Source organism: Peromyscus eremicus, chromosome 9, assembly GCF_949786415.1.
Source record: "Peromyscus eremicus chromosome 9, PerEre_H2_v1, whole genome shotgun sequence".
Classification (NCBI taxonomy): Eukaryota; Metazoa; Chordata; class Mammalia; order Rodentia; family Cricetidae; genus Peromyscus; species Peromyscus eremicus.
The window spans coordinates 2,198,814-2,223,695 of NC_081425.1; the positions used below are offsets into that span (position 1 = coordinate 2,198,814).

The 24,882-nt window shown below is 40.4% G+C and overlaps 1 protein-coding gene across 3 annotated transcripts in view; it reads right to left on the minus strand.

Moving 5' to 3' along the window:
• Positions 1-24,882, minus strand: part of Pcca (propionyl-CoA carboxylase subunit alpha) — a 378,979-nt gene that overhangs the window by 345,189 nt on the left and 8,908 nt on the right. For all 3 annotated transcript variants that reach the window (XR_009381162.1, XM_059273166.1, XM_059273165.1), the window contains exons 2-4: positions 4,634-4,711; positions 551-598; positions 406-474 (exon numbers count right to left, since the gene is read on the minus strand). Coding sequence is in view for 2 of the 3 variants with exons in the window: in XM_059273166.1 (XP_059129149.1) it covers positions 406-474; positions 551-598; positions 4,634-4,711 (195 nt within the window). In the remaining variant the exon portion in view is untranslated. The remainder of the gene's footprint in view (positions 1-405; positions 475-550; positions 599-4,633; positions 4,712-24,882) is intronic.

Below are 24,882 nucleotides of genomic sequence, written 5' to 3' on the forward strand. Positions count from 1 at the left end.
TATCAAACTTCCAGCTAACTGCATTAATGCCTTTAGGAAGGGTTAGACAATGACAGCATTCCCTTAGTGACACTGGAGCTATGCTGGGGAGATGCTCGTCAGCAGCACTGTGTAAACAGCCCATTCATCTTCCAACCTAACTTTCTTGAGCTTGGTTTTAATCTATTTATTGACCAGCAATAAACCTGGCAACCTTGGTCTGAAGCTTGGGGTAGGGGGATGGAGGAGAATAATTAAGACATTATAATACTTCCATTGTGTTTGTACTAACAGTGAACAATTAAATAGTTTTAAAAACTGAATACACCTTTTGCAAGTGAAGGAAAAATAAAGCAAGTATCTTTCACTTCTATCCTAATGGATCCAAATTAAGTCCTGATTGAAACTAAGTAAAAATATACTCACGGAACTGGCGTCAACATCACTGTGAATGGCCACTGTCTTGATGCCCATCTTCTTGCAAGTTTTAATAACCTAGTCAAAACATGTCATCTATTAACAGAAGTCCATATGCAAAGGGAAAACAGAAAATAATTCAAATTCTACTCACCCTACATGCAATTTCTCCTCTGTTAGCAATGAGAATTTTATCAAAAGTCTGACAAAAGACAAAAAAGAAAATTGTTACTCTTACTTTGGGACCAAAAGAAAAAAAAAAACCCAAGATTTTCACAATTAACAATAAATATGTTTCAAGTAAACATTTACTCTCTAGAGTAATATTAAGTACTACAAATAATATGTTCATTTACAACCAGAAAGCAATTAAGTTCGTAAGCCCTATAATAACTTGGTTAAAGCATCAATTGACTAGGTTAATTTATTCATAACTAAACTGTTCTGATTGCCACAGAGAAACATATCTACCATATTACAAGGTCCTAGATTCAACTCCCAGCACTTGCTGTTTTTCTTTTTTAATATTTATTTATTTATTTATTTATTTATTTATTTATTTATTTATTTACTATGAATGCAATGTTCTCCCTGAATGTATCCCTGCAGGCTAGAAGAGGGCGCCAGATCTCATTACAGACGGTTGTGTACCACCATGTGGTTGCTGGGAATTGAATTCAGGACCTCTGGAAGAACAGCCAGTGCTCTTAACCTCTGAGCCATCTCTCCAGCCTGCACTTGCTGTTCTTACAGAGGACCCAGCCTCAGTTCTCAGCACCCACATGGCAGCTTACAACCACCTCTAACTCCGGTACCAGGGAACCCAACATCCTTTTCTGACTTCCTTCAGTACCAGGCACAATGTGGTACACAGACATATATGCAGGTAAACACTCATACACATAAAATAAAAATAAAATAGAGGGTATTCATGAATCTTAGGAAAGACAGTATTTTAGCCTACATGGAAAGCTTAAAAATCTCAAAACTGGAAAGACTTCAAAAGTCTTGATTTAACTTTTATAAACACACATGGCTTATTCTACTAGGCAGCCTGGGATCATGCTTGCTGCCTTAAAAACTGGTAAACTCCTAACTTAATGAAACTCTGAGCCAGTCAGTCTTGATCATATAGACACTTAAAATACTTTCACCCAGGCCTGATATTGTGAGGTCATCTCTCTTTCTTTGTCCAAATGGTCACAATAAATTCCTGTTAAACAGTATGTATTTCTAAAGAAAACTACACTTACACGTGGGATGCACTTGGAACAGTCAGGTTTTAACTAGCATTAAACATGTTGCATCTGGCAGAAGTGCCAGCATCACTGCTGTTAGCTACAAGCCAAACAACTATTGGCACAAATATGTATTATAAAGTATTATCAAATCATAAAGACACTGTAAAAGTCCCTTTTACTTCCTGTTCAATGGTGAATCCAAGCCAGTCTGGAGCCAAGCTGCCCAGGGTGAAAAACAACAATTCCACACATTCTCCTACCCTGGATTCCTAGTAAGCAGAGCAAGGATCGAGGAAGCACCTAAGCTGGAGCTTGTAAGGATGACACAGTAGCCTGGAGGTAAGTACACTCTCAAAAAGCATTAGCTCTAGTGACTGGTATTCATTCCTATAGCACTCATGCCAAACTGCCCAACCAGCAAGATAACTGTGAAAATCAATATTTGCATTTGACACATTTTCTATACTCAAGCACTGTACAAATTCAATACAGATCATCACATCAACCTTCCAGCCATAAATTTTCCTTTAAATAAATCAGACACATAGACGCCCTAAAAAATTTTTAAAGTTTATTTATTTTTATGTGTATAAATGTTTTCTCTGACTGTATGTGTATGTATATGCATGTGTGTGCCTGGTGCCTATAGAAGTCAGAAGAGGGTCTCAGATCCCCTGCAAGTGAAGTCACAGATGGTTCTGGGATGCAGGGAACTGAACCTGAGTCCTCTGAAATAGCAATAAGTGCTCTTCACAGCTGAGCCAGCCCTCCAGCGCCCTCATAAATTCTAAAGCACTGAAGATGCACCCTGGTTCCTGCCCCCAAGGCAACCATGCTGTAAAGATATTCTTCCAGATAGACCTTTTCAAGAATATACTACATAGGAGTAAGCTAACTTTGAACTCTCCCTCTGCATCAACACTTATCAGCACCAACTGATAAGTGGACAGCACAGCACAATCACAACCAACTGCACTAAGTGTTATGCTAAAGCTATGTCCAGGATACTGGGTACAGCAAAGTAGTAGCACCAATAGGATATATAAAGGCAGCCATGCTAAAGTGTAGAGGCCCAAATTACTCAGGGTCAGAGAGTCTGAGCTTGTTTTACCCAACTGGGCTGCATAAGGGAATGATTTGACCATGGGCATGGTTAACAGGTGTTTGGAAGGATCTACACTTGACTGTATCTAGCAAGGGGGAGGTCTTTTGCCTCGCCTCTTGGCATTGTTTTTAAAAAGCCCTTTTGAATAAAGTTCTGGGCCATTGGGTATTGACCCAGGTCCTCCTGAAGCTATCCTGTGTTTCTGTCTTTCTTCTCCTCAACTAGGTCTCTCATTCTACCTGATATTTTCTTATCCCTCTATCCTCAAGAGTACCCTGGGGAAAGTGGGAAGGTCCCCCACACTAAAGAAAGAGGGTTGCCCCAAAAAGCTACAAGGGATTTTTAGTTTGGTCTATTCATTTGCTAAAACATCGGACTCTATGAGACTAAAACAACAGGTGAGGAAAGGACTCAATGCCACTGAAGGAACAAAGACTTTATGCTCCACGTAGAGCCACAGCTAAAGCAGCGCTCTGAAGAAAAACACAAAAGCACAACCCAAATCCAGGAGCCGGAATCCTCAAAGGCAGAGGGACTTCTGGGTACCAGAAGAGGTAGGGACTCCTGTGGGCTGCTCTGTAGCTACACTAATGATAGTACAAAGTTTCCCAAAGCTCTTCTTAACCATCCTATCTATGCCTTTCCTTCTTTCCTTCTGTTCTTTGTGCTTCACCAATCGCTACCCAGACTCTAGACCACCACTAGCACGTCTCTCCATTCAGAGACCATGAGAAGGAATGAGCTTGTCACGTCTCCTGTGTACTCCACGGAGGAGTGAAAGCAGAATTCTAGACAGAGTCAGTCACTGGATGCTTCTGAGCAGCAGTACAGCATGTCAGGCAAGGGAAATTCAGAAGGCCCGAATTCTATATAGCATTAATATCAGAGAACACCATGATTGACATAAGGAGGGTATTACAATGCAGGTGCTCTTCATTGTCCATAAATGCCATCTGAGATCAAGCTTATAAAAATACACCCTAATATGATGCTGGCCCACACTAACATGGGGCCACTTAAACTTCCTGCTCTCATCCAAACAAAGTACCATCAAATTAAGTCCTTATTTTAATAAACATACATGAAACAAGTTGACATATTAAAGCTTAAAAAATCTTTGTAGGGTCAAGCATGGTTGCACACACCTGTAATTCCATCACTGAGAAGGCTAAAGGAGAAGGATTGTAAGTCTGAGGCCACCCTGGGCTCATACATACATACATACATACATACATACATACATACATAATCAGACCATGTCTTAAACAAGCAAATAAGTACAAATACTTAACCATGGATATTTATACAAATAGATGCATTTTTAACTAAGAAATAAATTTCTCCTACCTTAATTTTGACCTGATATGAATCACTAATGAAATGTTGAATAAGGATGAACTCAGGGGCTAGGAAGATGGCTCAGTTGGTAAAGCACCGTGTGCAAACTTGAAGACCTGAGTTCAAATCTCTAACAACCAAAAAAACACCTGGGTGTGGCCACTCGGATGCCTGTAACAGCAGCACAATGAGAAGTAGAAGCAGGATCCCTGGGGCTTGGCCCTTGGTGCTTGTAAGACCATCTCAGTGAGAAGTAGAGACAGGATCGCTGGGGCTTGCTGCAGGCCTAATTGCAAGTTCAGTGAGAGACCCTATCTCAAGGGAGTTAAGTTAGAGAATATAGAGCGAGACACCAGATGCCCTCCTCTGACCTCCACAGGGACATGTACATGCACACACACGTTAAAAAAAAGAAGAAGAAGCCTGTGATACTTCCGCAATATGATAAATAATTACAACATCAATAAAATTCAATCAGTCCATTGAACAACATATGGCAACAAGAAAGTAAAACCATTCTAACAGCTATTGAGAGTGTTTTAAAAATACTTACTTTTTCTTTAGGGTCATATTCTATAGAACTGAGACTTTGGAACTCCACTAGGCACTGCTGTGAATAGCCTGGAACATGCTATTAAAAAATAGAAAAAAGTGAAAGCAATTAAATTCTTGTGGGTTTTACCTTTATTCAGAGTACTTCTTCCAGTTTGCTTCTACCTAAGATTTTCAGTCTATATATGCAGTGCTAAGAATATAACTTAGTTACCAAAGGGAAACCAGAAATGTAGACATGTGAGAGGAACCAAAGGTGTGAGAAGGAAACAGGAAATAGGAGAGAGGAGTAACCTCTCTAACCCTAACCCTAACCCTAAGCCATCAGAGGCAGCCTCTGAAGAGTGCAGCAGTAATAGGAACGGGCCAAGGAAACCTCCAGTCTTTCTGATCCTGCAGACTGACAGTGTGTCACAAACTACAGAGAACTTTACAGAATTTCAAGCAAGGACTAGGTGTGCATTTCGGAGGTAGAGCATCCATCTAACATTCTCAAGGCCCTGAGTACTGTGGTTTTAAGACACTTCCATTTCTCAATTCTAACAATGACTAGTAACTAAAAAAATGTTTTATTTGATAAGTCATGACTTTTTTTCTGGCACAAAGGGATTTGATGGATAAAAATCCAAAAATAATCAAGTTCACTTCTAGTATATTGTTAACTATTTCTGGAGAAAGTATATCTTAATGCTTTAAGACATTAAGAAAATGAGTAATAAAAATTGTAACACACATGGTATGGGGTCTGACTATGCCTCTGACTGGATGTCTTTATTATTGGTTTGGGTTTGGTTTTTGGTTTTTTTTATTGAGTCAGAGGCTTACTGTGCAGCCCTGGCTGGCCTGGAACTCAATACGTAGACCAGGTTGGCCTCAGACTCTCAGAGATCAGCCTGCCTCTACCTCCTGAGTACTAGAATTAAAGGTGAACAATATTACGTACAGCTGAATGTCTTTAAAAAATCTTGCCGGGCGGTGGTGGGGCACCCCTTTAATCACAGCACTCGGAGACCAGCCTGGTCTACAGAGCAAGAGCCAGGACAGGTTCCAAAGCTACACAAAGAAACCTTGTCTCGAAAAACCGAAAAAAAACAAAAAAACAAAAAAAAATCTTGTACAAGTATCTTTCATATGCTTATGTGTCATTTTATGCTCTCTTTATAGGAATGTCTATTTAAATTCTATGTCCATTATTCAAACTGGCTTTTCTTTTTCTGTTTCTTTTTCAAGACAGGGTTTCTCTATGTAATCCTGGCTATCCTGGAACTCACTCTGTAGAATATGCTAGCTTCAAACTCAGAGATCCAACTGCCTCTGCCTCCCAAGTGCTGGGATTAATGGATGCACCACCAGGCTCAAATTGGATTTTCATTCATTATTGTGTTATAAGGGTTCTCAACATATTCTAGACTCATCCCTTTATCAGGCATATGACCACAATTATTTTATCTTATTCTGTGTTTGCTTTTCACTTTTGACATGTGCTTTGAAGCTTTAAAAAGTTACTTATGATTTTATCTAACTCCTTGTTTGCCACTTGTGTCTTTTTATGTCACAGCCAACAAACTGTCTAAATCAGAAAGTCAAAAAAAGAAAAGTTGTATAACCAAGTTTTAAGAAAATGATTTATTGGGACAGTAAGATGGCTCTGCGGGATAAAAAGTGACTGCTGTGCAATTCTGAAGACCTGAGTTAAATTCCTGGGACCCATGACAGAAGGAAAGGAGTGACTCCTGCTCTGCCCTCTTATCTGCATGTGCATGTGCACACACACACACACAGAGAGAGAGAGAGAGAGAGAGAGAGAGAGAGAGAGAGAGAGAGAGAGAGAGAACAAACTTAAAAAGAAAACTGCTCATCTAGTAGTTACTGGTTAAAACTAGGTGCAAAATGGAAGGGGGGACATAAACAGCAAAAGGTGTTAGTACTGTCTCCTAGAATAGTCTAAAAAGATGCTCACACAAGAAACAGAATGTTTTACAGAAATGTTTTAAAATGAAGTTAACACATCAACTTTTTTAAAACCTAAAGTCTCAAACTGCAAAATGTAATCTCTACATGAAGTAAAAGTAGGAAACATGAAAGAGGCAGCTTATTAATTAAAGCCTTTACACTACCAAGAAAAGAATGAAATGCAAATGGGGATGAAATTAACTGTATTATGTCCATATTACAGACCAAGACCACATTTCATTTTCCTTCTGTACAACCCCAAATCCTATACACCAGAAAGCTGAATCCTACCAGTTTATAATTTTTCAAAGGTCAGAGGGTCTAGAAAACTTAACTTTTAACTTAAAGATAAAAACAATGGCATCTTCCATACTGAAGTTAGTTCCATCCCCTCCATGTTCAGGTAAAAATTCAGCCATCTAAACTTTCAAGGAGCTAATAACTTTTTAATGGAAAATAAGTTTTCAAAGAGCTGAAAAGTTCAGTCTTCTACGGCCCTCGGTTGACAGCTACGTAACGTTGTTAAATGTCACAGCAAACTTAGCAACAAAGACAAACCCCTTGCTCAGAAGAAAACTGCTGGAACCTCAGCCAGCTCTCAAAGCCTTAAGTAAAAAGCCAGCTGGACATTTCTCCCATCTCTCTGGGTCACATACACAGTGAGCGCCACAGCAGCCCCTACAACGTCACCCATGGAACACAAGAGCTGGCATTCTGACCAGCTCTCCCTAATACTGTAGCCACACAATGGTCTACTGCAGCAGTGTGCCAACATACTCTTAAAAATAATGATATTTTAGCCAGGCATGGTGGTACAGGCCTTTAATTTTTTAAGCACTCAGGAAGCAGAGGCAGGTGGATCTCTGAGTTACAAGGCCACTCTGTTCTACAAGGACAGCCAGGACTACACAGAGAAACCCTGGGGGGCGGGGGGCAATTTGGTTAATTTTTTGAAATTTTCATACAATTTATCTTGATTACATTCTCCCTGCAGCTCCTCCCAAATCCACATCTTCTTTCCAACTTTGTGCTCTCTCTCTTAACTATTTCACAACAGATGCCCCTCTCTTCTGTCTCTTATCTCCCTGCCCCCTCTTCCTGGGTGTTCCCTAAACCTTAAGTGTAGGGGTTGTGTTGTAAATGTCTTAATTGAGGGCAGATACCCAAAGAGCAGTTGATTTCCACAGTTTGACCAGTTGTGGCTTTCTGTAATGGTCCTCATTTGCCACTAAAGAAGCCTCTTTGACACGTGTGAGAACTGCCTTCTCTATGGGTATAAGGATAAGATCTAGAATACAGTTAGGAATTTTACTGGTTTAGGAAAGGGGCAGTAGTAGGTTCTCCCCTAAGACCCATGACCTCACTAGCTACAAGTAATTAGCTAAGTTCACAGTGGTAGGCATGACTTCTCTCCTACTGAGTGGCCTTAAGTCCAATTAGGTGGCTGTTGGTTACCCCAGGATACAAGTGCTATTATTTCACCTTTTGAAATATCTTTTCACATGATGTTTTTAGCCACTAACAAATCAAGCATATTGGGGTTATGGCTGTAGCTCCAAGGCTACCTAGCATCCACAAGTGCTTACCTAGCATTCATGAGGGCCAGGGGTCAATCCAAAGTACACAAAATAATATATTAATTGGTACACCTCATTTCTAATGAGAGAAATCAAATGAGACTTTTTAAGAGATTCACAAACATTCTCAGTATCACAGTTCACTTAAGAGAATGGGAATAAATGATAATACTTTCTTATCAATTCCAAACGTCTTTGCAAAAAGCAAAGCTTTGACAAGAATTTCCTAAGAGAATGGTTTTTAAGACCTTGCAGTAGGAAAGAACTTCTATATTCCAGAATATTTTGTTGTTTGTTTTTTACTCTTTTGGGGGGCCTGCCACGCAGCTCCCAAATAAATCACACACGGAGGCTTATTCTTAATTAAAAATGCTCAGCCTTAGCTTGTTTTGTTTCTTGCCAGCTTTCCCTAACTTATCCCATCTACCTTTTGCCTCTGGGCTTTTCCCATTCTCTTACTTCTATAAATCTTACTCTTACTCTGGCTTGCTGTATAACTGGGTAGCTGGCCCCTGATGTCCTCCTCCTTCTCTGTCTCCTAGATTTCTCCTTCTATTTATTCTCTCTGCCTGCCAGCCCCTCCTATTCCTCTCCCCTACCTCGCTATTGGCCATTCAGGTCTTCATTAGAAACACCAGGTGTTTTAGACAGGCAAAGGAACACAGCTTCACAGAGTTAAACAAATACAATATAAACAAAAGTAACACACCTTAAAATAATATTCTATAACAATACTTAGTTACTACTCTTGAGTATTTTATATTTATACCCAAGAACCTGACACGCTTACATGGGGAATGATACATCCATCTGTCCAGTGCAGCATGCATTGTGATAGGGAAAAAAAAAAAGAATAGACAAAAAGGTTTGCTGCTGATGAAGTAGATAAGTAAAACATAATACAGTCATACACTTGGATATTCTCTAGCAGCCAAGTACAACAGACTAAATCTATGTATTAACAGCAAAAGAAGAAAATTATCAGGGAAGAAAGCTGAAATAATGAACATATTACAATGATTCCTGTGTGAATTTGAATAAAACCAGCTTATCAACCTTACTACTAAGTAAGCACTGGTCATGGGAAAACGGTTTTCTCTAAAACCCTGAATCATTAATTTTGGGGACATGGATCAGTTCCCAGAAGTGGTTATTGCTATGACAGTAAGAAGGGAGCGCTACAGAAAGCAAATGTGGCCAAGCAGAGTAATTAAATGATACAATCTAATATCCATTTTTCATTAAAACAAAAGCTCCCTGGGGGGGTGGGGGAACAATAGCAATGACAAAATGCAAAATGAGGCTGCATGTGGGGGAGTTCCCACATGCAGCTTACCACATAGAAGAAGAATGGAGGTACCTGAGGACCAGCCCAAGCTCAACCACACAGTGTTTTTTAAACTCAAGCCACCCAGTTAAACACTTCTGCTCTCAGCTAGAAAACAAGAGCTCAAGGTTCTTTCCCCCAAGGTTCTTCACTACCCAGAAATGCTATTATTCAAAGTAAGAACTCAGTCCATGTACCCAAGGGCCACCAGGAGTCGCAGGAAACATGCAGTTAATTCTGACTGAACACAGCAGCCAAGATGGCGAAGGTGATGTCACCACTGAGCCTCTATGACAGGAAACAAGCGGAAAACGCAAACAAGCTTATATGATTTTGAAAATATCAACATGCACTATTCTAGGTAACCCTCAAAATAAAAACCTCGGTGAACACTCCAGAAATCTCTAAGGAGCTAATCTCTGAAGAATGAGCCAGCTAAATCTGTGTACTGTGTACCCTCAGGAAAAGATCAATAATGCAAAACTAGATTTAAAAACACCTACACCACACAGTTCCAGAATTAACCAAATCAATTACAAGTTACTCATGAACTAATAGAAGAAAATGTAACAGAATAGTAAGTGAACACAATGGTTTTGGGAATCTTTTTATTATTTGGTTATAAGATCTAAGAGACTGTATTTTGCCAGTATTGTAAGACAGAGATACACACAGAAAAAAAAATACAGTTTGTAGACATGTGGAACCCACAACAATGTAGCCCAGCATTTGAAAAAGTATGGCTAACCCTGGTTAGCCGGTAACTAGAGAGAGAAATTATTAACTGCGGCAGAACTACCCAGGAAAACACAAAGGCCTAGGTGTGGAAGTCTTCCCACTCACAGTCTGAAACTGCTAGTTAGAACTGGTTTGGTTCTGCTTCTTCACCCCCAACAAGACCTTCATGAACTAAGACAAACACAATTTTGCTTAAAACCACAACATAAAAATTATTTCTTTAAATGTAGGGAACAAACAGTAAAATTCTGGTACTTCAGACCTTTCTACAAAATTACTTAACATTTGATATTTTTCTTTTTTTTTATTATTGGTCTTATTATATTTTATTGAATTATATTTTTTTTTCAATTTTATTTTATTTTATTTTACAATACAATTCAGTTCTACATATCAGCCACGGATTCCTTTGTTCTCCCCACTCCCGCTCCCCTCACCTTCCCCCTAGCCCACCCCCCATTCCCACCTCCTCCAGGGCAAAGCCTCCCCCACGGACTGAGATCAACCTGGTAGACTCAGTCCAGGCAGGTCCAGTCCCCTCCTCCCAGGCCGAGCCAAGCAACCCTGCATAAGCCCCAGGTTTCAAACAGCCAACTCATGCAATGAGCACAGGACCCGGTCCCACTGCTTGGATGCCTCCCAAACAGATCAAGCCAATCAACTGTCTCACCCATTCAGAGGGCCTGATCCAGTTGGGGGCCCCTCAGCCATTGGTTCATAGTTCATGTGCTTCCATTCGTTTGGCTATTTGTCCCTTGGTCTCAACAATTCTCGCTCATATAAACCCTCCTCTTTCTCGCTAACTGGACTCCCGGAGTTCCACCCGGGGCCTAGCCATTTGATATTTTTCTTAAGCATGAAACAAACTGGTTACAAGCTCAGTCCAGAATTATTTTCTGGTACTTCCTAGCATGGAGACTTCTGAGGAATCCAGGTGTAGTGACACGTATCTGTAATTGCAGCTACTTGGGAGGCTGAAGAAGGAGGATCCCAAGTTCAAAGACCCTGAGTGCAACTTCGTTGGCCTCAAACAAGCTGGAGAAGTATTTATAAACTAAAGCTCCCAAGAAAAAAGCCACATCTACATTGAAGATTCCAGAAGGGGGCAAGCAAGAGAGTTCATGAGTAAAGGCACATGCTGACAAGCTTGATGTCCTGAGTTTGATAAGTGGCGAAAGGAGATAACCAACCCCCACAAAACTGTCTTCTGATCTTCACACATGCACCATGCCATGCAAGCAACCACACACAAAATAAATAAATAAAAGACTTAAAAAAAAAAATCCTACATCTCTGTCAAGGACTTCATGACTGTAGAGCATTAGAACCTGCAGATCCAGAATTACCTTTGGCTGTCTGTAATCTCCCTAATAGTCATTTAGCACCCACTTTCTGAATTTGACCTAACACTTCAAATATCAGCTAACATATTTGGAAAAAGTTAAATTGGCTGGCCAATAGCTTCCCTAAAACCAAAAACTAAGATTATCCTCAAGTAACATCTGGAAACTATAGCAGATACTTTCTCACTTTTCTTTAACCCACACACCAAGGTCCTCACCAATGTATTTGGCCAATGCCAAATTTACAACTTTCTTTTGTTCTGTGATCATAAAGTTTATATATCCACAGCCATTGTTATTTGGGGCAACCTGAAACTATGTCCCAGTCATATTTGATTCCAGAATACTATCGCTTACTGTGGGAGCCCGTTCTCGGGTTCCTCGTGGCTTTACCCAGCAGGTCCGCATAGAGGATAATTAGACCACGGGCCTAAGTGCAGGTGTCTGGGATGGTCTGCACTTGGCTGTGCTGGGGGAGGAGGTCTTTTGCTCCACCCCTTGGCGTCTCTATAAAAACCCTGGGGCAGAGACAGTCGGGGCCCGTTGGAATAGGTTCCAGGCCCTCTCGAGGCTATCCTTTATTTTCTATCTGTTTATCTCCGCGATATTCTCCACAATAAATCCTTCTATCTAATATTTCCTGCTGCTTGCACTCAAGAAAACTCTGGGGAACTGTGGGGGTGGTTGGGTAAACGCCCCACAGAATGGCGCCCGAACAGGGACTAAAGAAAAAAGAAAAAAAAGGGGGACTAAAGAAAAAGGGGGACTAAAAATAGGGGGGACTAAAGACAAATGAACAGGGACTAAAGACAAAGTAATAGGGACTAAAGATAAAGGAAAATAATAGTTTTATTACAGAGTTTTTGGCGAAAGTGCTGAGTTCAGCCCTGCCATTGGATAAGGCATGCCGGTGTTATGGAAAATATATATTTTATATATATATTGAGAGGCAGGGGTTTTATCCTCGAGAGAAAAGGAAAGCGGACTGGAAGGATGTCCGATGCTGCAGCGAAATTCTCTTCTGTCAAAATTTTCTATCTTCTATCCCTTTCTCAATTTCTATCTGTGAAAAATAAGGCATAGGGTAGTAAAATAGTGTAGGAAAAACTTAGAAGTGTAAGATTGTGTAGGAAAAAAATAAGTAAGGCAACTAGACAGAAAAATTCTATAATTTCTAACTTTGGGGGCTATGAATGCAAACTGGGAAAAATCTATCTTTGGGCTTTTTGGGTAGTAAAAAAGCTCTGAGCTTTTGGGGAAGAAAAAGTTTCCTATGGAAGCTTTTGACCTGGGGACAGCTGAAATGCTAAGTCCAAGCAGCAGGAGAAAGTGATTTCTCCCTGAGGCAAAAATGGGGGTATAAAAAGCCAAAGTTTAAAGTTGGGAAGTTTTGGGAAAAGTTGGTCTTTCTCTTTTGGGGAAAAAAATCTTTCTCTTAAACTATAAAGGTTTCCTTGGAAAACTTGGGGGGAAAATCTCTCTAAAAAGCCTTAATCTTTCTCAAACTACAAGCTCTCAAACTTAAAAACTAAAGCCTTTAACTTTCTTAAAAGGGCAAAAATTAGAATCACCTGAAGATATTAGTATGGGGACCACCTGTGATTAGCTCGAAGGGAAAGCAACAAACCTCTTAAGACAGAAAAACCTAAGTTCTGACTTTCAAGCTTTAAAAATCATCCCTGCAATGCAGGAGGCAGGGACAAGTTCCTAAAAACCTCTTCTAAGCTCTGTCTCTTCAAGCTAGTAAAAGACAGTGGGTCAGAGTACCCTGAGGGAAACGCTTGGGAGAGTGTGGGTAAAGAGCTACAGAGAGCCCAAAAGGGCGGGAAACTTTACCTGAGAAAAGCAAAAAAGCCAAGCTTTTCAGTTACAGCCCAGCTGAGGCATCAAGGGTTTTGTTTCTGAGTGAGCGTCTTTGAAAAGGTGCTCCTAATTGTCCTAACGCAAAGATCCCCTCAAGCATTGTATCCTTCTGACCAAAAACCCAGAGGCGACTTGCCAGCGTCTCTGAGTTGGAATGCATTTCTGGGATACTAGGGTTCCTGCAGTGGTAAACTTCCTAAATCACAGAGCTGAGGCAGGAAGGTGCAGGACCCAGGGGAAGATTGCTAATGAACAACCAAAGCTAAAGCCGGTGGGAACGGCACAGTTATCCACTTTCCTACAAGCCCCGGGTTGATAGGTCCACAGCTGAAAAAAAATCTGAGAAAAAAGCTTTCCTATTAGAGAAAGGACCTTTCTGGGAAAACGGTAAAGCTGAACTGTGTCTGAAGCAGTTGTGCTGCTGAGTCAGAACGCTGTCTGGGGAAAGAGCCCAGCCAGGGCAGAACAGAACTACCCAGGAGTAAAGCTTTCTTTTCTATCAGAGAAAGCATCTCCTTGAGAAAAGCTTTGTTTCAACTGACTCTCTGAGATGAGAGAGTGTAGCCCTGAGGGGTGATTGCCTCTGGCATAAGCTCTGTCCTTGAGCACCCAGACAAGCAAATGCAACCCACTGGGGGACTGGGCCAGGTGAAGGACTGATGAGGCAAAAAAACCTATCCTAATGGGAGTTTAGAAATGGCAAAAACCTCTCGTTAGATTTTCAGTCTGTATGCAAACCACACAGACCCTGAAAACAAACGGACAAAAAGCCCCTACCTTCCGTAGCAGGGAAAGCCGCCACTGTAGTGTCGGAAACTGTTTCTGGGGTAGAGGGGATAAACTGAGACCAAACTGGGAACTGTCTGGGGAAAAAGACTCCGAAGAAACAGAAGGGACATAATCCTCCCCAGAAAAATATGACCTGAAAAAGCTGCTAGAATTTGAGGCAGATTCGGGGGGGAGAAAAAAAAGCCCCTACCTCCAAAGGCAGCTAGCAGAGGAACAGAGCCGCAGAGATACCTGAAGCTCTGCATCTGGGTGGGGGAGGAATAAGCAAAATGAGAGATCAGTGGGAGAAAATCTCTCTGAAAGAGCTATGGAAAAGGTGTTGTACATGATCTTGTTTTTCACTGACTGGCTAAGACAAACACAAGCCCTGAGGAAAGTTGCTATCACAAATTGCCCACCTCAATTCGCGCTAACGAGGCAGGTGCAGTTCTGATTTGGGGGCCAGTGTCAAATGAAGGAGAGACACCTGTTAAAGCCAGCTGAGGAGAGACCAGAAACCTCCCAATGTCCCATAATTGAAAATGTAAAATGCTTGTTCAAATCTCCCGTTGCAAAAGCAAAAATCTTTGTTCAAACCTCCCGGGCAAGAATTTGTAAGCAAGTCTGGTAAAAGAGAAACAGTTGACTCTCAGACATGAAAAGAACTATGAGAAATGACTGATAAAAGGGATGTGATATAAGGGACTGATATTATTATGGACTGATATAAGGGAAATGCATTCTGGGAAAGGTAGTTTTTCCACTAAAGATGGCGACATTGCCCTGAAACACTTGTCAGCTCGAAAATACGTTCATGGTAAACTTAAAATACAGCTTTTAAAAGAATAAGGAGGAAAATCGTCTAAGAGTTTAAGTGTCAATTCCAATGAAAAATTGAAAGGATACAGAACTAGGCACTTCGCAGTTTGGGGGTTGGTAAAATGCCTTATTTACCCTAATAGCTGTGCAAAGTTTTTAACGGTAGCTGGATGACAGAAAGCTACCTATAAGAGCAAACGAGCCACTTTAAAATCCTTAAAACAAGGGAAAGCAGTTTATACACTGAACGTTGTCTTAGATATGAAGAAACTTATGTTGAAATTAAAAAAGTTCTTTGCCTTTTGAACAAACTGCCTGCAATGAGTGATTCCTCTGCAAATCTAATTAAGGGAATAAGAAACAGGCATTCAAAAAGAAATGACTGCTTTATAGATGGGAAACAAACTTCAGAAAATCTGTCTTAAAAAAAAGCTTCACCTGAAAGTTCCTTATAAGAAATCAATGCTAAATATCACAGCTGCTAATAACATCAGGAGTTAAAGCTAATAAAATGAAAATGCTAAATCCTGAAAATGCTTTTTCTCAGAGTAAGCTAATGAAGGATATGTTTCATGAAAGAACATCTATGTTCTTAACTCTTTTGAATAGTAACAGTTTTGGTAAAAATACTGGAACTAACAACAATCCAGTCAAAATGTTTCAACAAATTCAAGATGCTATTCACAAAAGAAAGCTGCCATGGTTTGTGGGCCATATTAGAGCTCACTCCAATCTTCCTGGTCCTTTAGCTGAGGGTAATGAGAAATGGAAAGATCCCTGCTCGGGATTATGGAAGGGTCCCGATCCTGTGTTAATATGGGGTTGAGGACATGTTTGTGTTTTTTCACAAGAGGAAAATGAAGCTCGGTGGTTACCGGAGCGTTTCCTAAGGAGCGTGGAACTAAGGAAGGGTCAGCTCCAATGATGTTCCTATAAAGGAACCAGAATGAAAGTGGCTCGATCAGTGTTTCTGAGGTTTTGTCACTGGTTAATGCAAACAGTGAGGAAATAGAGTTTGGAGCTGTCCCGCTTTTGACTTTACTCCTTTAGAAAAATACTTTATATCGCCTAATAGCTGTGCGGTATTTGGCAAAGACCTTACAGCAGCTAAATACGGTAATTTCACCCTCAGTGTGAAGTTTTTCCGTAGAACAAACCAAAAGTACTGCTGTAATAGAAACGTTTGTCTGAATTCAAGCACTTACGGGAACTATTATGAATTTGGGTGAAGGGACAGCCTCTAGTTAAACACCGTCTACCGCTGACAGTGCATCTCTGCTGGGTCCGGAACGGCTGAGAGAACTGGCAACTTTGGAGTGTGGCATCATCCTGGGAAGGTTACAGTCCCCTAGCAACAACTATCACAATTCTATAACAACACTCACTAAATCCCAGTGCTTTATAACAAAGCTGACTATAAACTCTAAACGTTAGCAATGATGTACGTACTTCCTGTCTAGTTAAGAATCTTTCTAATAGAGATAGTGATAATAATTAAGAGTAAGAAATAGAAAAAGATGAAAATAAGATATGTAAGTTTATAAAAATTCTCTTGTTAGATCTGTGTTAAAAAATCTTTAGGTGTTTGCTAAGTTAAATATATGCTAATGGTAGCCCTATATAAGTTTGTAAAATAGATCTATAGATCCTTTAAGAATATAAGCTTGCAAGAAGTATCTAAGGTAGTCTTAAGACATGTAGTGATAAGCTTGTAAGAAGTAAAGATGTTAGCTGTAAATGTAAGTTTAAATAAGAATAAGATGGAATGAATATAAGAAATATATAAGTAATAAGAAATATATTTGCTAAAGTAGTTCTATAGTTTCCTTAAGGAGTATAAATAAGTAGATGTTAATACGTTATATGTGAGTTTGTAAAATGTAGATGTTGAATGTGAGTCTAAATGCTTTGCAAGGCAAAAGGTTATATGTGAGTTTGTAAAGTGTGAATGTTAAGTGTGAGTCTATTCTTAATGTATATGGTGAAAGAACCTGAGACATACAGAAGTTAGTGTCCTAGCAGACTGCAAAGCAGGCAGTCTGAGCGGTTTTTCAAAAGCTCCAGAAGCCGCTAAGAAGCTAAGAATGGCAGACGCCAGAACTAGCACAAGGCATCCGCAGCTGAGATTCATGGAAAATCAACGCAACACAGAAAAACCTGAGCTAACATCAAAAACGGTGCGGTTTAGAATACTACTGTACCTAAAAAGGTCTGTCTGTGAGAACAAAAGTTGCAGAGACGCTTGTTTGAAGTAAAATTGTTAACGGCAAAAAGTTTTGGTTGAAAACCATCTCTTCATATTTGGAAGTGAAAGCCTGATACTAGAATTTATTTCTTGTTTGAACTTTTTGAACTTAAAATGAGATAAAATTACAAAAAGACTTTGGTTATGGATTTCTTCATATTTGGAAGGCTCATACCAGAATTTATCATTTGAATTTTGGGACTTAAGAAATGAAATGAATAGTAGAGATTTCATTGCAATGGGACAATTTTGAGTTTACTTATAGTAATGACCTAGGAACTGTTTTCTGGAATTGGGTTAAAAATGGAACTGTTTAAATGAAGAAATTTATTATTTCTACCTAGAGTCAAGATGTGTATGCATATATGCTTTATTAATTGGTGATTCATGTATTCTGTGTTAAAAATGCAATTGTTTTGTGGAACTGTTTATGTAAAATGGAATTACTTATGGAACTGGTTTGTGTTACAAACGGAACTGTTTAAACAGAAGTTTGGGTTTTCTAACTAGGCTTGAGATTTTGCTTAAATTATAAAGAAAAGGGGGAGAGTTAATATTCCTTAGTCTAATTTCAAAAGTTGTTTGAGGGATTAATGTCATGTTTTTGTTAGTAAGAAATGCAAATGGAGTATACCAAGAGATTACTTTTAAAGTGTAAAGAGTTTTATTAAGAAACTGCTTTTGGATGTTTTGCTAAGTTTTCAAAGTGTTAATGGTTAGATTGAGAAGATTGCTTTTCAATATGGGTTTGTAGGAATTGTATGAGTTTGGGTTCTTCTAACTAGGTTTGAGATTTTGTTTAAAAAATTATAAAGAAAAGGAGGAGTTATGAGGTTGAATTATGTTTGCAGAAATTATATTTACCCTATTGATATTAATGCACCCTGGTTTTGTGGAGTTAAGGAAATATTTAAGTTTGATGTGAATACATCGAAGTTTTTCCTATGTTCTGTTAACAAGAAAATTCAAATGATTGAGTTAAAGTTGTAAGACGGAGAAAATTGTTAACTATATATAGCACCATATATGCTAATTCAAATGGTTCTGTTCAGAGTTTGCTTTGAGTTGTAAGATTGAGAGAATTGTGGCTATGTATAGCAATGTTTATGTTAACCTGTTAATGGTAATGATGAAGCTAAGGGATTCTTTAAGTTTGTAGTTGCCTTAAGAGTTTTTGGCTTAGAAAGGGCTTGAGGCAGCTAAGACTGCTGTAGTCACCTTGGACCTAATTCAAAAGAGAAATGCCATCTATATCATCCTCTACTCCCATACTGGGAGGTGTAACAGCTATGGAGATTGCTGTAAGCCATTATTAGTTATTTTTTTTATATATTAAGAAAGGGGGACCTGTGGGAGCCCGTTCTCGGGTTCCTCGTGGCTTTACCCAGCAGGTCCGCATAGAGGATGATTAGACCACGGGCCTAAGTGCAGGTGTCTGGGATGGTCTGCACTTGGCTGTGCTGGGGGAGGAGGTCTTTTGCTCCACCCCTTGGCGTCTCTATAAGAACCCTGGGGCAGAGACAGTCGGGGCCCGTTGGAATAGGTTCCAGGCCCTCTCGAGGCTATCCTTTATTTTCTATCTGTTTATCTCCGCGATATTCTGCGCAATAAATCCTTCTATCTAATATTTCCTGCTGCTCGCACTCAAGAAAACTCTGGGGAACTGTGGGGGTGGTTGGGTAAACGCCCCATAGCTTACTCCCCTTGAGAAAGAGCTTTGCATCAACATAGCTAAATGGTAGAGTGCTTGCCAAACTACACACAGGCTCTAGGTTCAATTTCCAGTACCACACAAAATAAAAGTTTTGAGGAAAAACTTTTAAACAACTCCACTTAAAACAACTTTGAAAACTACCACAGCCAAAAAGAGAAAACTCAAGGTGCTCCAAGGTAACATACTGCCATTAATTCTCTTCCTCAGAAAGAGTAACTGTATTTTTCATTCCTAGGAAAGAAACAAATGCCTATTAACAGCATGGCACACAGATGTAACATGGCCATCAGACAAGGCATGGCTGATGCTCTGTTCTATGGCTTCAGAACTTTAAGACATGAAACAAACCACTCCTATGAGCCTGAATTTCCAACCATAAAATGTAAGTCACACTATCTCCCTAGTTCCCAAGAGACTTGTTAAAAAGATTAGATGAGTCTTTACAAGCTGTCAAGTATCCCCCAAAGGTAAGATATCATGCAAAAACTCAAAGTGCCCATTTTGTCCTCAAAAAACCATACCAAGCCACATAAGAGTTGCCATAAGAGTGATGTTACTCATTGAACAATTCTCATCTAGACAGATTCCAACCAAAGCCATGTAACATACCTACAGCAGCACTCAGGTGAACAGCACACAATATTAAACACAATTTTGTAGACAAGCTAATTCAAAGAAACAAAGACATCTTGCCAAGATAAGAAATACAAGCTGATGCTTCATGTCTTCATGTCTTGTTGAAGAAAGGTCCTCTCCTCCAAATTTAATCCAGGGGACTCAGAACTAGCTAAGGACTGACTTCATTTCCACAGACCACCATGACCTCCTGAGGGATGCACCTCTCTAAATGGAGGACAGACTCTGTCAACACATATAGCTCTTCTTTCAGACATACCCTGACCATTCACCCAAGTACCCATCCTGAGCAGAACAGCTCACATTTGAGGATAGTCAAATCTCAAGATTCTCTGGGCTCTGCCTCCACACTAATCTAGAACATGAGGAAATTATATACTCCAACCAAAAGTTTCATCTACCCTCTTAGACTCATACCATGCCATTCCTCCTAGGCCACCTGTAGACAGCCAAGGTGCCACACAGACCCTCCTCACCAAGCATGCCCTGGCTGCTCTGATACTGAGAACTTGCACCTGCTCCCTCATCATGGCCACTTTTTTTAAAATGTCTGTTCACTTAATTTTATGTGTACGTGTTTGTGCCTGAATGTATATACAGGTACCATGTGTGTGCAGGAGCCTTCAGATTTCAGAAGAGGTGTCAGGTTCCCTGAAACTTGAGTTACAAATGACTGTAAGTCACCATATGGGTCCTGAGACCAAACCACATCCTCTGCAAAAGCAGTAAGTGCTCTTAACCACTGAGTCTTCTCTCCAGCACCCACCTACCCACCCACCCACCCGTAACTATTCCCAATCCTGAAAGCTCCTTCCTCCCAAGTCTGCAGGCAGACTACTAACGCAGTGTTCAAAGAGTCAGTCCCCTTACCTCAAGGTTAAACCAGTTCAGTGACATAATCTGCAGAGCTACACTATCTGATGTGGCAGCCAGCCACTTGCTGTACATTGAGCCTGTGAAATGGGCCTGGTGGCAACAAGTCTGAATACAGATACAGTCCAAGAATAAATCATACACTTGATCTTGAAGACAATTACCTGATAAAAATCACAAGAGGCCATTCTTTTGACTAAGCTTTTGCTCCAGGCCCCTAATGAGCAGGGCTAAAATTCAAAGTCACACAGTAAAGACTCAAGCTAAAACTGTTTTATCTTTTTGGAAGTCAGGATTTGATAAGTAAGCAGCCACATTTCTGAAGGACAGTTCTAACTGCCATAATAATGAAGCTCTCTAGACTCAATCCTTACACAAAAAGGTAACCCAAGGACTCTGGAGTTAACAGTTAACTATTTTTCCACTCTTCTGGCTCTCGTAACTTTGAAAGGACCAATCGTGTTCTTTCTTCAGCCCTTTTCAGTCTCTAAACCATTGGATCTCAACCTTCCTAACACTGTGACCCTTTAATACAGTTCCTCATGTTGTGCTGACCCCCAACCACAAAATTATTTTCATTGCTACTTCATAACTGTAATTTTGCTGCTGCAATAAACCATAATGTAAACATTTTTAGAGAGAGGTTTGCCAAAGGGGTCACAACCTACAGGTTGAAACCAACTCTCTAAACCCAACTTCCTCCTCTCAACTGCTGGGAACCCTAACTCTACCTTACAGAAGGGGTGACGCCTGACTCCACAATTGAAATTGAAGCCAAAAACATCATTACATTATTCTTGTCTCATTCTGTAGCCTTGGCTAGCCTGAAGCTTGCTATGTAGACCAGGCTGGCCTCAAACTCACAGAGATCAACATGCCTCTGTTTCCTGAGTACTGGGATTAAGGGCATGTGCCACCACACTCGGCTTCAATTTTTAATGTTTTAATGATAAAAATTAGTCTTTTCCTTTGTGTGAATGTATGCACAGTGTATGAATATGTACATGTTTATATGCCTGCACATATGCATGCAGATGCTCGTACAAATGTGAACACATGTGTGTGGAAGGCAGAGGTTGATGTCAGGTTTCTTTCTTCAGTGCCTCACCACCTTATTTTTTAGGATAGGATGTCACTGAACCCAGGGCTCACTGGCTAGTCTGGCTTTGCTCACCCAGCACTAGGGTTACAGTCGCACACCGTCAGGTGCTGGAGAGACTAACGTAGCTTCTAGTGCCGAACAACAGACACGTTACCTACTGAGCCATATTCCCAGCTCAAAAATGTTAATATTGATCTCAGTTCTTTTAACTTTTAAAATACAAACATTAGTGGGTTCTTACTCCATTTGTAACTCACCTTACACAATATAACAACTTTCACAGCCCTGCTCTCAAGCAGTAGTTCTCAAACTGCAGACTACATCAGAATCACCTGGAAAGATTACTGAATAAGAGACAGCTGGAGTCATCCCAGACGCTTGGTTTCTGCAGGTCTGTGGCACTGCAACTGCAGAATGAGCCTTCCAACAAGCTTCCAGGTGACCATGGTGCCGCTGGCCAGGCACGGTGCCACACTGAAAGCCAATGCTCTACAAGCATCGTGAGGATAAAACTGACACCAGTCTCCAGCCAGGGAGGGCTGCTGGCTTAATGTTTCTTCCTGTTCTAGCCTGCATTTTTCACTCCTCTTGACCATCACCCACCCATCATAAGCCCTACACAAGATCATGTCCAAAGAACCCCACCAACCCACCTCCACAGAACTATTTTCACACAACCAGACTTTTCAAAAAGTGCCAAGTTCATAGCAACCAGCTAGAAGGAAAATACCTCCCCTTTAAAAAAATTTTAAAAAGTAACAAGTCACCTCATAAATTGCTAGTTGTTTTGGGGGTTTTGTTTTGTTGTTGTTGTTGTTCCATTGACATTCTAAAAACAATATGAAAAACCCCAGTATCAAATTTGCAAATTCACACGGTTATTCTACCCATGCACTGCTAAGATGACACTAGACAGGCTCTTGTTATGTAGCCCTGGCTGCCCTAATATTACAACGTAATTCAAGCGGACCTTGAACTTACAGCAGTCCTCCTGTCGTAGTCTCCCCGATGCTGAGTTTACAGGCAAGTGCCACCATGCCTGGCTTAGAGCAAGATCTGTTTATCCTGATTAATTAAGTTTTCTTACTCATAGATGCGAACAGCCATCTGGTCTACTATTTCCTTCTCTTTCAAGACTACTATAAAAATCAATATCAGTTTTATACCTAACAGACAGAGTTGTCATTTTTTCCTTTTATAATTAGGTTTGTTAATGGTAGGATAAAAGCACTGAAAATATATTTGACTGGCCAGCCAGTCTAGCCACCAGTGAGCTTCAAACAAATGAAATTAATGAAACCCTGTAATGACACACTAGGTTGTGCTCTAGTCTCTACACATCTAAATCAAGTACTATTGGATTTAGCTCCAAAATATATTCCAAATCTGGACTGTTCTTAAAAAGTCTACCACTACTACTCTAAGCAAATCGCCACCACCTCAGACTTGAACTTCAGGAGCCTCCTGATGGGCTTCCTTGCTGCCACTCTCCCCATCGAACTCACACTGAGACATTCCCTAGACAGCAGTCATGCTCTTTTCAAAATGTGAACCTAATTGCTCAAAACCGTCCATTTGGATTCCAGTTTGTCTGTCTGGTAGCGGTGATCAAGCCCAGGACCCCGTATATGCTAGGCAAGCACTCTACCACTGTACATTTCAGTTCTCTTATTTTTCGAGATTTTAATTAAGGTGCCCAGGTTGGGCTGAAATGTGATCCTCCTGCTTCAGTTCCCTGAGTAGTTGACATTACAAGCCTGCCCTACCAAAGCCCAGCAGGACTCTCACTATTAAATTGTGGATAAGAGCTGAGATGACTCGTCCTGCCTCCCTCTCAAATCTCATTTCTTAACATCCCCTCTCATATACTTTACTCCAACCAAAGTAGGAAAACCCACCCCTTTATTATGCCAAATGCAATCCCATCTCCCAGCTTTTGCCTTGGCATACTGGCAATCTGAAATGTCGGTTACCTAGATCATCACATGGCAGGCTGGGTTATTAATATAAGGTGCAGACTTAATCCAATCAAGTTGGCCATCAAGGTTCACCATAATAGGGCAACTGTTGCCAACTTAAATAATAATTAGAGAGATTCTTCAGATAATAGCAATGTGCAAACAGAAGATCATTGCAATAGTCTTTCGCATGCCAAAGTAAACAATGTATGGAAGAGGTTGATCTAGGTTGAAACATTTAAAGGTGCAACAAGGAAGATTTTGTAAGACATTTTGAAACACCACTCCTTGGCTGAATAACAAACATAGTCTAAGGTTAAGTAGATGCCGTTGGGCAGATAACCTCTCTTAAAGCAGAGTGGCTGTGGTCACTGAATCAGGCCTATTAATATTCTTGTGGAGAGAAGAGGAGACCCTGGTGAAACCTGCACGAGGCTTCTACTATTCCAAAGCATCTACTATCTTCAAAGCAGGAGTATTTTTGCATATGCCACTTTATCATGCTGCTGGCTGCTGAAGCAGCTAAGCACCCATGCCTAAGCCCACCGACTATTGACACTGTTGAAGAGGAATTCTTTCTCACTCAAATCCAATGAACTTAAAAACTTTTTCACCAACCCTTATTTTTAATCCTTGATCTCTCTGTGCCTGTGATATACTATATTTTACTTTTTCCTGTCTTTGTAATTTTTAAAGATTTGTTTTTATTTTCTGTGTATATGTGAGTGTCAGCATACATGTAAGTGCACTACATACAAGCTATGCCCACAGAAGCCAAAAGAAGCTTTCATATCCCCTCTGGAGTTACAGAGTGTTGTGAGTCACCATGTATGTGGCAAGAACAGCAAGTGTTCTCAACCACTAAGTACATCTGCAGCTCCAATTTCTCCCTAGTCTTATAAGTGTCTATCACACAATGCCTGAGTCTCAAAAGATGCTTCACAAATACCAAATACTTTTAAATAGTTTTTAAGTGCAAAGACAGGTACAATGGATGGATGGATGGATGGATGGATGGATGGATGGACGGATGGACGGATGGACGGAACTTCCCTTGTATTATGGATTAGGTCTGAAGCATGCCCCAAATGAATCAAGAATTGAAGACTTGGTACCCAATGCAGCAACATTCAAAAGTGGTCTTGAGAGTGATTGGATCGTGAGAGCTCTGACTCTAATGATGGCTTCATAATTTGATGGCACTTCTGGAGAAGCCATCATTAGCATTATCAGAGATGGGGGCCTGCCAAAAGGAAGGTCAGGAAGGGTAGGTTCTTGGGGACTTTATCTTGTCTGAGGCCCCCTGTCTCTCTGCTTCTTGTCCATCATGAGAT